Source organism: Chiroxiphia lanceolata, chromosome 23 (assembly GCF_009829145.1).
Source record: "Chiroxiphia lanceolata isolate bChiLan1 chromosome 23, bChiLan1.pri, whole genome shotgun sequence".
Lineage (NCBI taxonomy): Eukaryota > Metazoa > Chordata > Aves > Passeriformes > Pipridae > Chiroxiphia > Chiroxiphia lanceolata.
Genome location: NC_045659.1, coordinates 227,336 through 241,149, shown reverse-complemented (window position 1 = coordinate 241,149; position 13,814 = coordinate 227,336). Strand labels below are relative to the sequence as shown.

General features: G+C 49.1%; 1 protein-coding gene across 1 annotated transcript; it reads left to right on the top strand.

Annotated features, from left to right (window-relative positions):
• The first annotated feature begins 74 nt into the window (after positions 1-74).
• Positions 75-13,740, top strand: HYOU1 (hypoxia up-regulated 1). Its single transcript, XM_032709371.1, is given in 28 exon segments — positions 75-215; positions 309-474; positions 614-707; positions 1,558-1,636; positions 1,879-2,033; positions 2,129-2,205; positions 3,109-3,290; positions 3,868-3,983; positions 4,731-4,914; positions 5,326-5,377; positions 5,380-5,409; positions 5,412-5,458; positions 6,345-6,384; positions 6,387-6,431; positions 6,533-6,660; positions 6,988-7,175; positions 7,440-7,578; positions 7,691-7,751; positions 8,042-8,124; positions 8,264-8,452; positions 8,610-8,809; positions 8,972-9,059; positions 9,612-9,734; positions 10,031-10,164; positions 10,490-10,574; positions 11,018-11,270; positions 12,130-12,213; positions 12,723-13,740. Coding segments are annotated over 28 exon segments (3,222 nt in total). The 3' UTR covers positions 12,782-13,740.
• The last annotated feature ends 74 nt before the right edge of the window (positions 13,741-13,814 follow it).

Genomic DNA, 13,814 nt, shown 5'->3' with positions numbered 1-13,814 from the left:
CCAGGGGGCGCGCAGGGCGCGGGCCGCTCGCACGTGGCGCTGTTTCCGTGCGGCGCACGCGACAACGGGGCCCAATGGGCGCGCGGCCCCCGCCCGTGACCACTTCCGGCTTCCCCCGACGTGGCCCAATGGGCGCGCGCGCGCCGCGGGATTGGCGCGCGGGGCCGGCGCCGCCGAACGCGCCAATCAGGGCGCGCCGCGTGCGGGCGGGGGCGGTGCGAGGCGGCGGGGCCGGCGCGGCGGGGGCGGCTCCGCGCGCCGGGCCGGGCCCAACCGAGCCGGGCCCAGTGCAGCCCAGCCCAACCGAGCCGAGTCCAGCCCAGCCGGGCCCAACGGAGCCAGGCCGAGTCCAGCCGAGCCTAACGGAGCCAGGCCTAGTGCAGCCCAGCCCAGTCGAGCGGTGCCGAGCATGGCGCGGATGCCCGGCGGGCGCTGCCTGGCTGCTGCTCCTCCTGTGCCTCCTGCCCGCCGCAGGTACGTTCGGGGCAGCGCGGGGGGAGGCGGCGGGAGAGCAGCGGCCGGTGCTTCGGTGCCGCCCCAGCGCCCTGACCGGGCTCACCCCTTGCTGGCCGCCGGCACCGGGAGCAGGGTCTCACCGAGATCTTGTCTGCAGAGCCGGTGGCCGTGATGTCGGTGGACGTGGGCAGCGAGTCGATGAAGATCGCCATCGTGAAGCCCGGGGTGCCCATGGAGATCGTGCTGAACAAGTGAGTGGCTGTTCCAGCGTCCTTAGCTCCGCCGCGGGAGCCGTACGGGGGCGGGGGGCTCCAGTCTGTCCTAGCGGGGCTGGATCCCGGGGGTGAGGATGACTGGAGCTCAGCCATCCATCCCTGTTCCTCTGCTGCCAGAGGGACGCTCTCTTCCTCCACCCATGGTTGTGACTCGCTCCTGCCCCCTCGGGTGAGCAGCTGTGGGGCATCGTCCAGGGCACCCTGGGGGGCTTGGAGGTGCTTTGGGCACCTTTCCAGCGAGTGCCGAAAGCCCACGTGGTTACGGACACGTTGTGGTGAACTGGAAAGGGCACAGGTCACGTTCTCACTTGTCCCTTGATTCTCAGTTCCCCACAAGGTAGCCTAGAGCCAGGTTTGTTTTGCTGCAGCTGTTCAGAGCCCACGCTTGTTAAGAAGCAGGTGAAACTTTCCCTGCACTCAGCTGCTCCTGCAGCTCATCCCCAAGACCTTGAGTGAAGAACCTGCGGTTGGAAGAGGACACGTGATCAGAAACATTCTCATTTTCTGGGAGACTAGAGATTAGAAATAAGTTTCTCACCCAGCTCCCTGACATTTGGCTGTTGTAGCTAGAATGAGGGAACTGTCTTGCCTTGCTTGTGGGTGGAGGAAAACAAAAACAAAGTGAGTGTCAGCAAAGCACTGAAGGTGGCAGGGGGACTTCTCTGCCAGTTCCTCAGCTGAGCAGAGGCTGGTCCTCCTCTCCCCAGCAGGTATCTGAGCACCTTCCCTTAGTCCTTCTGGAATGGAAACAACATCCTTCTTCACTAGAGACTCTGTGTGGAATGTTTACCTGTTTCAGCTGGTTTATTCCTCTCTCTCTTCACAGGGAGTCACGAAGGAAAACACCCGTGGCTGTTTCTTTGAAGGAGAACGAGCGTCTCTTCGGTGATAGTGCTCTGGGGATGGTAAGAGTTCCTGTCCGCAGAACACTGGTATTCAAGGTTGTGATGAATGTCTGAGCCAGGGAATTTTATTTTGTTGTTCTGTGCTGCTCATCTCCTTGATGTGTTACTTGTTCTGTACTGGCTATATGCTCCTACTCCCATAGCAAGGGTTGTTGCCCATGCAGGGCACTGGGAGGGGTTGGTTTGAGACTGGTGTAGCCAAAGGAATGCAGGTGGGTGATGTGCTTTTTTTTTTTCTGCAGTCCATAAGGACGCCCAAGGTGGCATTCCGGTACTTCCAGGATCTGCTGGGGAAGCGAATGGATAACCCCCACGTGGCACTGTACCAGTCCCGCTTCCCGGAGCATGAGCTGGTGAAGGATGAGACAAGGCAGACCGTTATCTTCAAGCTGTCCCCGTAAGTGGCTGCTTTTGGGTTCTCTGCGGGAAGGACTTTGGCTGCCAGGCTTCTGCAGCTCACTGTTGATGCCATAATTTTCTTTCCTGTTGTAGAACAATACAGTATTCTCCCGAGGAGATGCTGGGGATGGTCCTGAACTATTCACGTGGTCTGGCTGAGGAATTTGCAGGTTGGAAGGATTTAGCTGTTTCTTACACTGTGTGTGGGTGTGGGTGTGGGTGTGTGTGTTTATGTGTTATAGGATTCGAGTAGACACCAAAGGTGTTTGGAAACTCAGGGGTTTTTAGAAACAGAATGTTGAGTCTCTCCAGCTGTGGGCTGTAAGCAAGACTATCTAGTTGTCATTTGTTTCTAATATAATGTAAGTTTGGGAACTTATTCCTGTTTCTGTGGGCAGGCACCTCAGTTCCCGCCCAGCCTCGTGAAGGAGCCTTACAGGCAGTCTCTGGAGAAAAGTGAAGTGTTTCCTCTCTCTGAGTGTGATCAGAGCGGAGGCACGTGGGAAGGTAGCTGTAGGGGAGGGTGGAAGTAGCCCTGTGAAGGCTGTGCTGTGCCTGCTCTGGATGGAGACTTTGCTGCTGGAACAAAAAGAGCAAAAAAGGCTCTTTGCTGTGAAACTTGCTAACAGAAGCTGTCGTGCGTATTTCATGCTGTGTCGCTAATGAAATACCACAGTAATGAAAACTGGGTAATTATTAGGAGGCTGTGTCGTGTGGTCAGTGACACTACAGCCAGTCCAAAGACTTTTTACTGTAGAGTGAACATGATCCAGAGGTAATGTAAGGCTCCATGAAGATAATAGTTGTTGAAATCGAAGGCAGCCCAGAGCATTTGAGAGCATCCTGACCTGTGAAAGAGAGGTCAATAGACACGTGGCTTTGCGAGAATCTGCCAGGTCTGCTTGGTTTCAGCAGGACGCAGAGAGTCATCCCTAAGCATCCTCCTGCTGCTGTAGGATTGCATCCTGTACAAATCTTTACTGTGGGTCCTCTGGCTTTGCTGCTGTCACCCTGTCACAAATCTTTGCATGTGGCTGACTGATCAATAAACACGTTCTGTGCAACTTTTTCAGAGCAGCCCATCAAGGACGTGGTGATCACAGTCCCTGCCTACTTCAACCAGGCGGAGAGGAGGGCGGTTCTGCACGCCGCCCGCATGGCCGACCTCAAGGTGCTGCAGCTCATCAACGACAACACTGCTGTAGCACTCAACTATGGGGTCTTTAGGAGGAAAGACATCAATGCCACTGCACAGGTAGGTGCTGCTGGGAGATGCGGAGAGCCCTGCCGAGTGCCTGCACGCAGGGGAGAAAGTGCTGCAGAGAAAATCCAAAGAACTTAAGGCAGACTCTGCTGGTCAACCAGTCTCCTCTGTTTTCACATGTTCATCAACAAGACAAAGAGGTTAAACCCGGTGTGCATGTGTGGTGAAGCCTAGGAGCTTCTGGAGTGAGGGCAGGTGCTGGGAGTTCCCGTTTTGTAAAACCTGTGTTTGTTCCTTGCCCATGAACTGGGGGAAATAACAGTAACAATTACCTGAGATATTGGAAGACCAGCTTGGAAGTACTTGATTTTCCTGAGGTTGGAGAAACTTTTGAAGGGCAAAGCTTTGGTTTTTGAGCTATGAAATACTGAGAAAAGTTTTCTTGTCCTTTTCTGTCAGGTGACCCTGAACATCTCCTGTGTTTGGTCTGAGTCTTGCCCTTACGGTATGAAGCTGGTCCAGGGAGTGGATAGTCATGGCCTGTATCATGCTGAAATCCATAGGTTCTTTCTTATTTATGCGGGATATCCAGGTGTTTCTGCTTCACTGTCCCAGCTTTTCTTTTCAGAATATCATGTTTTACGACATGGGAGCAGGAAGCACCATTTGTACCATTGTTACGTATCAGACAGTGAAAACTAAGGACTCAGGAACTCAACCTCAATTGCAGATCCAGGGCATTGGGTAAGAATTCTGCATGAGTTGCACAAACCCCACAGGTCTCAGGAAAGAAACCATTTGTTTCACAGTCTTTCCTACATGTAGAATTTTGCAGTGAGGTTTCAGCACAGAAATTTGGGTGGTTGGGTGGAAAACATTTGGAGCAAGAAAACTCCAGTTGGGAATAACTCTAGTGTTGCTGACTTGTGCGGAAGTAACTGAGAACTTCCATGAGCCCAGAAGGGAGATAGTGTTCTTAGCTTGCTTCAGGCTTGCTTTTTGATAGCCTCAAACCATGTAAGCCTGTTCTATTTCATGTCATCCTATAGAATTAGAGTGTGTCAATTTGAAAAAGAGGAATATCCTTATAGAGAGGAATGAACATGTTGCCAAGAAAAGAGGGGGGTGCTGTGCATAACCAGCCCAGCAATTTTAACTCCCAAGCATTTATATTGCTTTTCCAAGAAAATACCTGAGACAGTTGTCCTTTGGCTTCTTAGCTGTTTTGTGCTTGGCAATAGGGCTTTTACCATAAATGCAGTGAAATTTCCTGCTCAAAGGCTGTTGTGACAACGAATCTTTTTTTTTTTCTTTCCTTATAATGTGTTGTTTTTAGGGCAACCATTGTACTTTCACAGTCAGTCACAGCTAATAATACTGCAGCTGCTTTTGACCACTTGCTGCTCTGCATATTTGCAAAATAACACATGAAGTTTGTTTGTATTTCAGCTCGGTTTCAGTTGTTTCATCTCCTTTCATTCTTTTGCTCAGGTTTGACCGTACTCTTGGAGGTTTAGAGATGGAACTTCGTCTCCGGGACTACTTGGCAAAGCTCTTTAATGAGCAGCACCCTTCAAAAGATGTCCGGAAGAATCCCCGGGCCATGGCCAAGCTGCTGAAGGAGGCCAACCGCCTGAAAACTGTGCTCAGTGCCAACGCTGACCACGTGGCACAGGTCTGACCTGCTGCTTGGGGCTCCTGCTTTCTTTTGGGCTAAGGGTGGGGTGAGTGGAGGACTGGTGTGAGGGAACACTGTGCCTCTGCAGTGCTGGTCTGTCGAGGAGCATCTTTCCTGTGGTCCCTCTCAGTTTGTGCCCACTTGGTAGCACCAGTGATTGAGTGGATTGAAGGAGAGTTATTCATATCAAGTTTGTTAAATAAACTTTCACTGAGAGAAGCTGTCTGTTACACCCATGTTCCATCCTGTTATCACTTTAGCAATGGCAGAGGGTCAGATGAGCACAGTCAGGTCCGTGGTGTGTTAAGAAAGCCAGAACTTTTTGGCATACTGGGCAAGTCATGCAAAGATTTGCTCAGAGGATGCTCCACAAATAATTTCATTCTGACTGGGTTTTTTTCTGGACAGATTGAGGGACTACTGGATGACATCGACTTCAAAGCCAAGGTCTCAAGGCAAGAATTGAGGATTTGTGCTCTGACTTGTTCAAGCGCGTCCAGGACCTGTGCAACAGGCTCTGAGCAGTGCAGAGATGAACATGGTATGTTTACAAGAATGCATTAACAAGCCTGAAGTTCTGTCTGTGGAGCTGCTGTCACATCATGATTGAGGCACCTGTGGTTGTGTCATCAGCACTACTGGAAGTAGATGCCTGCTGTTGTGATAGTGGTGTTGGTGCTGCAGAGCATTTACTTGCTGCAGTGTCAAGCAGGAGTGTGTCGTGGCTCCCTGTGCATTCCACAGAAATGAAGGACTTGGAGGAGGGGTTTCTTTCTGTTAAAACACTTACTCTTGGTTGGAGGTTGAAATACTGATCTTTCCTCTTTTTGTCTTGGATGCTGGTTCTGGTCTCCCTCCTGAAGTTTTAACTGAAAGAGCCTGGAAACAGAATTATTGGTGTTTGTGCTTCTGCTTGGTGCCCTCCCTGAAGGAGCCCCGTTTTGGGCTGCAGTTGGACCAAACCCGAGGCAGTTTTTGTAGAGAGTCACTGCGTGTTAAATGCTCACTTTCCAGGGTGCCAGGATGCTGTTGAGCAACTTTGGGCTCTGGTCTTCAATGCAAGGCATGAGTCACCTCTTAGAGTCCAGGTTCTGTCTGTTCTGGTCCAACTGGCTTCCTGGGTCACTATCTCCTTTGGCATTGAACTGTAGTCTGTTTAATTTTGAGTCAAGCCACCTGTTTCAGGTGGCTTGAAGCAATGATCTCATTGTCCACTCTGACAGACCTGACTCCAGGTGCCTCATGTTGGCATGGCTCGTGTCATTCTGTCTGAGTCTGTCAGGCACTTGCCGGCACGGGTACAGCAGGGTGCTTTAAGAGCACCCCATCAGCACGTGGTGACTGGGGAAGGAGTGTAAGGAAGCCCTGTGAACTTAGCTTTCCCAAAATTGCTTTCTCAAGACAAGGTGACTGTTTCCAATCCCTAGGATGGAATTGACCAGGTGATTCTAGTTGGCGGTGCCACCAGGTCCCCAAAGTGCAGGAGGTTTTGCTGAAAGCTGTGGGCAAGGTGAGTATGTGAGGCCCCCTTCTAGTCTGTCTCCCATTGGCAAGCTGGCTGTTTGTGGCAGAGGCTGCAAACCTCATGTCTGTTGCTTTTCCCTTCGTAGAGAAGAGCTGGGCAAGAATATCAATGCTGATGAGGCTGCTGCTATGGGTGCAGTCTACCAGGCAGCTGCTCTGAGCAAAGCCTTTAAGGTGAAGCCCTTCGTTGTTCGGGATGCTGCTGTGTTTCCTATCCAGGTAACCCTTGGCTTCCTTCTCTTCTGCAAGGTTTGGGCAAATTGGGGCTGTGCTGGGAGAAAACGGTCCAGGTTTGAATCTGTTGGTTCCCTTTGAGTAAGGAAACTCGGGAGGTCTTTCTGCCAATCTAATAAAGAAAGCCAGAAGAAAGTCTTCTGTACTGTAGAAGTGCAATATCCAAGGAGCCAGACATATGTAAACATCAGTTTGAGGAATATTTTCCTGTCCCCCAACTTTTTCATGAAGCAGAGAAGCCAGATGCTGCTGATGTAGATGCCACAGAAGAAGGTGACATTTGCTGGAGTGTCATTTCTGTTTGTTGTGCAGGTGGAGTTTACTCGTGAAGTTGAGGAGGATGATAAATCGAGGAGTTTAAAGCATAACAAGCGGATTTTGTTCCAGCGCATGGCACCCTATCCCCAGCGCAAAGTGATCACTTTCAACCGCTACACAGATGACTTTGAGTTTTATGTCAACTATGGGGATCTGACATTCCTGAGTCAGGATGACCTGAGGTGAGTTGAGCCCAGCACCTGAGCTGGCAGCTCCGTGGCAGTGCAACATGCCTGGCTGGAAATGTATTGGCGGGCAGGCTGTGTGTCTGACTGGCACTGGCACATCTATACTCCGAGCTGCGTGTGCTTTAGCAAACTGAACCCCTGCCAGTCCCTGCTTTGTGCAGTTGCCCATCACTGCCAGCGTGACCATGAGCGGGGGTTAGCTGTTCTGAAGCACTGTTATCCTGAGTTCTCTTTCTGCTTTTGTCTCTGTGTCATCAGAGTTTTTGGTTCTCTCAATCTCACCACTGTGAGACTAAAGGGAGTTGGGGAGAGTTTCAAGAAGCACTCAGATTATGAATCCAAAGGCATCAAAGCTCACTTCAACATGGATGAGAGTGGAGTACTGAGTCTTGACCGGGTAAGCACTACCTGTTGGGATGATTGTCAGCTGATGTATTTTCCAGTTCTGTCCCTCTCTCTGGTATGGATGGTCCCTGATTAAAACTAATCCTGAGCTCCCTATTTTCAAGGTGGAATCTGTGTTTGAGACCTTGGTGGAAGACAAGCTGGAGGAGGAGTCAACACTGACAAGTAAATGCTGAACTTTGGTATTCACACTGACTGTTTTGTTACCTATAGTGGCTGAGATAACTACAAGCATTGCATTTCTTTGGATGTGGGAGGTTACACAGTCTGTGCACGCAAGGACAATGGAGGGAGGTCGGAGAAGGATGAGTCTGGAGTGTGTGGAGTTCACCTGTGCTGCCAAGGGAGCTCCTTGGCAATCGTTGTGGTTGTGAGGGGAAGGACTGAAAGCTGAAGATGACTTTCTTCCTCCTTTGGATACGTAACATTCTGGACTTTTTGTCTCCCATCGACAGAACTTGGAAACACCATCTCAAGCCTGTTTGGGGGTGGCAGCCCTACACCAGAGACCGGAGAGAACCTGACAGACACTGTTCAGGTGAGCCCCAGAGGGATTGCCAGCAGGAGGGAGTCCTTGCGTCTTGTTGTAGAATTACCTCTTCAGTGAAACATTTGTATGGAATTTCTACATTTAAAACGCTGGTTTGCTTTCCCTTTTACTTGCCTGTGATGACCAGGAAGAGGAAGAGAGCCTAGCAGAAACAGGTAAAGAAGAGCAGGGTGAGAAACAAGACCAGAAAAGCAGTACTGAAGATGCTGGTGAAGAGCAGGGAGAAGAGAAACAGCAGTCTCCAGGCCAGGCAGAAACTGCCTCTCCGAAAGCAGAGTCACAGAAAAAGGAAGAAGGCGAGAAATTAGAGCCTCAGGTAAGCATCAGATTGAAGGAATTAGACTAATTTCCATACCTGAGAAATGGCATTTCCTCAATGAAATTCTCCCTTCTCTATAAGTGCCCTGCCTTGTAAAAAAATTGGCAGATTCTGAAAATCTCTTCCTTGCCTGAGAACATACTTTGTGTTACAGGATCCTAAAGAAAATAGAGAAACTGCAAAAGAGGAAGAACTGTCCAAAAGTTCTGGTGACAGCACAGCTGCCAAAACAGAGGAAGAGAAGAAGATCAAAGCACCCAAGAAGCAGAAGCTTGTCCATGAGGTCACCATGGAGGTGGACGTAAACGATGTGCCTGACCTGGTCGAAGATGAACTGAAGAGCTCAATGAAAAAGTAGGTTTGAAATGGCTCTGCCAGGTTAGAGCTCTAGATGAAGGAAGTGGATTGCTTTGGAATGGTGATGGCTCGTATAGCACTGCTCAGGAGCTGGTGTGTGATGTGCTGCTCATGCAAAGGCACTTCCTACCTTTGATTTCTCTTCTCTTTGCCTGTTAGACTCCAAGACTTGACGATCAGAGATCTAGAGAAACAGGAAAGGGAAAAATCGGCCAACAGCTTGGAGTCATTCATCTTTGAGACCCAGGTAAGAGAGAGATATAAAGAAATGAGAATTCCAGGAGAGCGAGTAGAAGTGTCTTGCACAGTTTGTGGCTCCTCTGAGTGCAGGAATGTTGTTTGAGCTGGGGGAAGCTGATTTGAAGAGCCTAGCTTTCATCTTTCAGTCACTTTTTTTGATGCTGTTAGGCTTCTCAGGCCCATGTTTCCTCAATACAAAATGAACTTTCCCTTCAGTGTGTGTAACACATTGTACTTTGGGTTTCCAGTATCCCTTATATGCACTTACCTGTGTGCTTTGGAACAATTGCCCCCAGGCTTCAAAGAAGCTACAGCTTCTCAGGAACTGTTGTGCAAAAGAAGCAACTAGTGTTAAGTGCCTGTGAAATTATGGCTGTTGCAGCATCACTGTCATTTACCTGGGCTGTGCATGTGTCTACATCTGGTGTATTCTCATCATGCTCCTGGCTGTGGGAGGGTGCAGGCAGCACCCCAGCCCAGTTGCAAGTGAGTGCTCTGTTCATTTTATGCTTCCAGGCTCAGTGATGTTTGACAGGAGTGTTTGCTCTGGTCTTTTCAGGACAAACTTTACCAAGAGGAATATCAGTTTGTCTCAACAGAGGAGCAGAGAGAAGAAATTTCCAAAAAGCTTAATGAGGCTTCCAGTTGGATGGAGGAGGAGGGCTATGCAGCTGCAACAAAGGTATTGCTGTGTGCAGTCAGGATACCAGTCTGCTCTCACTGACATGGAAATGATCACACAGGCTGTCAGAGTCTTTGTAATCTCGTTCTTGAGAGTTTCTTGCTTCCTAAGTGCGTTATACACAGAACAAAATACGAAGTTGATTCCACTTAAAGCTTTGTTGTGTGGCTCTTTTTACTGCACTAAAGTGGTGTATTTGATAGAGTAAACAATAAATGCAGTTTTAACTTCTGAAGTCATCAATGTTAGACAATGGTCAAACTAAGTGTCTCCTTTCTCCTCTCCCCCATTTGCAGGAGCTGAAAGACAAGCTTTCGGAGCTGAAAAAGCTTTGTAGGAACCTTTTCTTCCGTGTCGAGGAAAGGAGAAAGTGGCCAGAACGCCTGGCTGCCCTAGAAAGTCTGCTCAACCACTCCACCATCTTTCTCAAGTAAGAGCAGGCTGTTGGGAGGGAATGTCATACAGCTGGTCATGTAAGAGCTGCCAGCAGAACAAGACCAGAGTGAATGTGGTCTGAAAGTCACTGGCACTTGCTGAGAAAAGATGAGCAGAGCTCTGCTCCCTATGCCCAAGTCTGTAGGACCCTTGAACAGGCACATGTGAGCTCTGTCCAAACTGGGGGGGCAGGATGGTTCCAGTGCTGCTTGCACCCCATGGTGGTTATTATGTTGTTGTATTACTTGAGCTGTAACCACAGAGTTGCCAAGGTGCAGTCTGCTTGGCTTAACAAAAATAAGCTTTCTTCTTGTCTACAGGGGAGCCCGAATGATTCCAGAGGCTGACCAGATATTCACAGAAGTGGAACTGAGTACACTGGAAAAAGCCATCAATGAAACAACGGTACTAAAGGATGGAGTGATGCTGGTGGAGGGTGGGGTGGCAGCTTGGGTTGTGTTTCCTCCCTGTCCTTTCACTGAAGGTCATGGAGTAGAGTGTGCATATTTTGGTTTTGTGCCACCAGCAAACCTTTTGTGTGTTTGAGTGTTTCCTAATGCCCAACCTGGCACCAGCATGTCCAGAGGGTATAGTGGTTCCTGTGTTGCATTTGGAGTTGTCTCTGGGGTGGTGGTAGAGCCCAGTGATCTGACTGTGGTTTTTAAAGGCAGCAGCTGGGTTTTGTTTCTCTTTGTCCTGTGTCTGAGTAAGAGGTTATATAGCGGGGAGCAGAGCTGTCATGAGTAAGACAGAAACACTAGAGACAGTGACTTTGAGATACTGTGATATACAGCAGTTCCTGTAACCCAGATGCATTCCAAAAGCACCTCTTCTCTCATGTCCCACAGATCTGGAAAAATGAGACACTGGCTGAACAGAACAAGCTCTCTCCTACTGAGAAACCTGTGCTGCTGTCCAAAGATATAGAGCTCAAGATAGCAGCCCTTGACAGGGAAGTGCAGTATCTCCTGAATAAGGCCAAGTTTGCAAAACCCAAACCCAAAAGGGAGAAAAATGCCACAAAAACCGATTCAGCCAAGAATGCTACAGCAGCCCCTGAGACTGAGAACACTATCCCTCCCACGGAGGGGAAACAAGAAGGTAAGGAGCAGGTGGGGAGTGTGTATATAACTTTTAGTATATAATTACCACATGTAACACACTTGTGTCTCTCTGCCTTGAGTGAAAAGGAGCTAAAGAAGGGAGGACAATAGTTAACTGTGGAATTTAATTACCTTCTTCTTAATTTTCAAAGACAGCTGGGAAAATCTACATATGGCAGCATCCTTTTCCCCCCACCTTTTGAGGTTTTTTGTGAGGAAACACTGTATATATATATATATATTCCCACGATGGTTATTCAGTATCTGTCTCGCTGGTTGCCTTCTAGGAAAGATAAGCCATTGACTGCACTCTGGTGTGCAGAGGGAAGTACTCAAGGTCTGGTCCTAGATCAAGGAATAGAATGAGCTGTTGATGAGAAAGATTTGTGACCTAGATAGACCCCAGAAAAAAAAATATCTTGGGACACTAGGACTTGCAGTTTTCTGAACTTTATAAATTCCTAAGGTCCTGAGTCCCCTGGTCCTTTTAAATCTGGAGTGCTGTTTGTCAGCAGAGTTCCTGCTGGTTCCTCTGACCTGAGCGAGTGATCCTGCTTATAGTCACAGTTCCAAAGGCCACTTGCCTGTGCAACTAGTCAGTCTTCAGAGCTTCCAAGGAGTGCCTGGCACTCAGAGGCAGTGGGGAATAAGGAGCAGTTTTATGATGCTTCTCTTATGATGCTTATAGATGCTTTTATGATGCTTATAGAGCAATCTGCTATGAGAATGAACTATTACAGTCCTGCTGAGGCACCACAGATGGCTGGTTTAACCTTGCTTCTACTCACCTGATCTCTCTGCACCTTGTCTCCTGTGTTTTCTCCCTTGACTTTTATTTCTTTCTGCTTTAAATGTAGACAAACTGGAGGATATTGGTCCAGCCAAGGAACCTCCTACAGCCGAGAAAGCAGCAATAGATGCTGAGCCTGGATCAGACTCTGGTGGGTAAATGTTTGACTAACGATCTGTAACTTGGGAGCTGCAAGTGCAAGCTGTCTGTGGGCTGCTGTGCAGATTTTTAGCTGCAGGAGGTAGTACAAGAGTAGAACCCCTGACTGCAGATAGATTGTTAATTCTGCAAACAGGAAGACAGACTCTGGTTCCTTGCCGTTCCTGCATTTTTGTTGTTCAGAATGAAGTTGTAATGCACAGCTGCCTCAGCAGCTGCTCTGTGCCCCTGCCCCTGCAGTTTGCAGCCAGTCCTGTGGCTGTAGGACTGGCTCTGCTCAAGAGCTGCCATGCAGGCACGGTCTGGTTCTGCTGCTCCCGTCGCCAGGGCAGCCTGTTAAGAGGTGCAGTTCACGAGTGTCAGCCCCCAAAGCATCCCCGACCTCTGTACCATGGACTGAGAGTTTGGTGGAAAACTTTGTGAATATCAGGGACTCTTGGCACTGCTTTGCATGCTGTGAAAACCACTGCAGTGTGTAACTGAGTTTGCTTCCTTACACAGGGTCCAAAAGTGAGAAGACACAAGCTGGAGGAGAAAGCAGGAAAAATGATGAGTTGTAACACCCTGAAATCTCACGAATGTCAGCATCTATTTATTTCATTGTTACTTTCTTGTTTTTCTCATGGACCTGGTTAGTCATGATGTAAATGGAACACAACAAGAGTCTGACAACACAATGGGATAGAGGTGTAAATTTATTTTTTTGTTCTTTCTGGGGATTTTGCCGCTACTAACTTAGTGAATTGGTTTTTATTTTTCTTTTCTTATGTGTGGCAGAGTGCCCACCAAGAATTATCTCTGTTTCAGTACAGGAGTCACCAAAGTGACTTTTCTGTGGGGAGAAAGCGGTAAAGAAACAACTTAAGCTTTAGGAAGTAACTTGGAACATAAACTCTGCCCATCTCTGGTGAAGATGATCGCAGGAGGATATAGAGCTGAGGTGCCCTTGTCTTTGCATATGAGGCTCTGATTTACAGCAAGTATGTGATTTCAGCTGGTGGGAAGTGTATTATTGTTTGGATTCATAGGAAGGCTGAACAGAACTGGGGAGGCAGATGATCCGTGCTTTGAGATACGGCTGTGTCTGTTTTCCAGAGACTGTTAAAACCATCTGTCCATGCTCTGTAGTAGAGTCCAAAAACCATGACATGAGACTTGACAAAAAGATTCTGTTTATAGTTTAAGAAGTTCAGAAAAGGCAACACTGAGTGCTGAGGAGAGGGAAAGAAGGGCTGTGTTGGCACACCCTGTAGTCACAGGGATGGCGATACGGACCAAAGGGTAGGCAAAACCAAACCTGGAAAATCTAATGGCACCTGCCCTCCTTCCTTGGCATCTTGTGCACTCAGACCAGCTTCATCGTGACCCTCCCTGTCCTGGCCGTGGCCTCCTGCCCCCCCTCGGACCGTCGCTGCTGCTGCCACACAGACGAATGGGGTCCGACGGCCGCGAATGTGCATCTGACGTTGTTCTCCGTTTGGGCCTCTTCAACCAAAAATAAAAACTACAGTTCCTGAGAGGCTCTGCCGAGCGGTGCCGTCTGTGCCGGGCGGGGCGGGGCGGGGCGGGGCGGGGCGGGACTTCCGCGGGGCG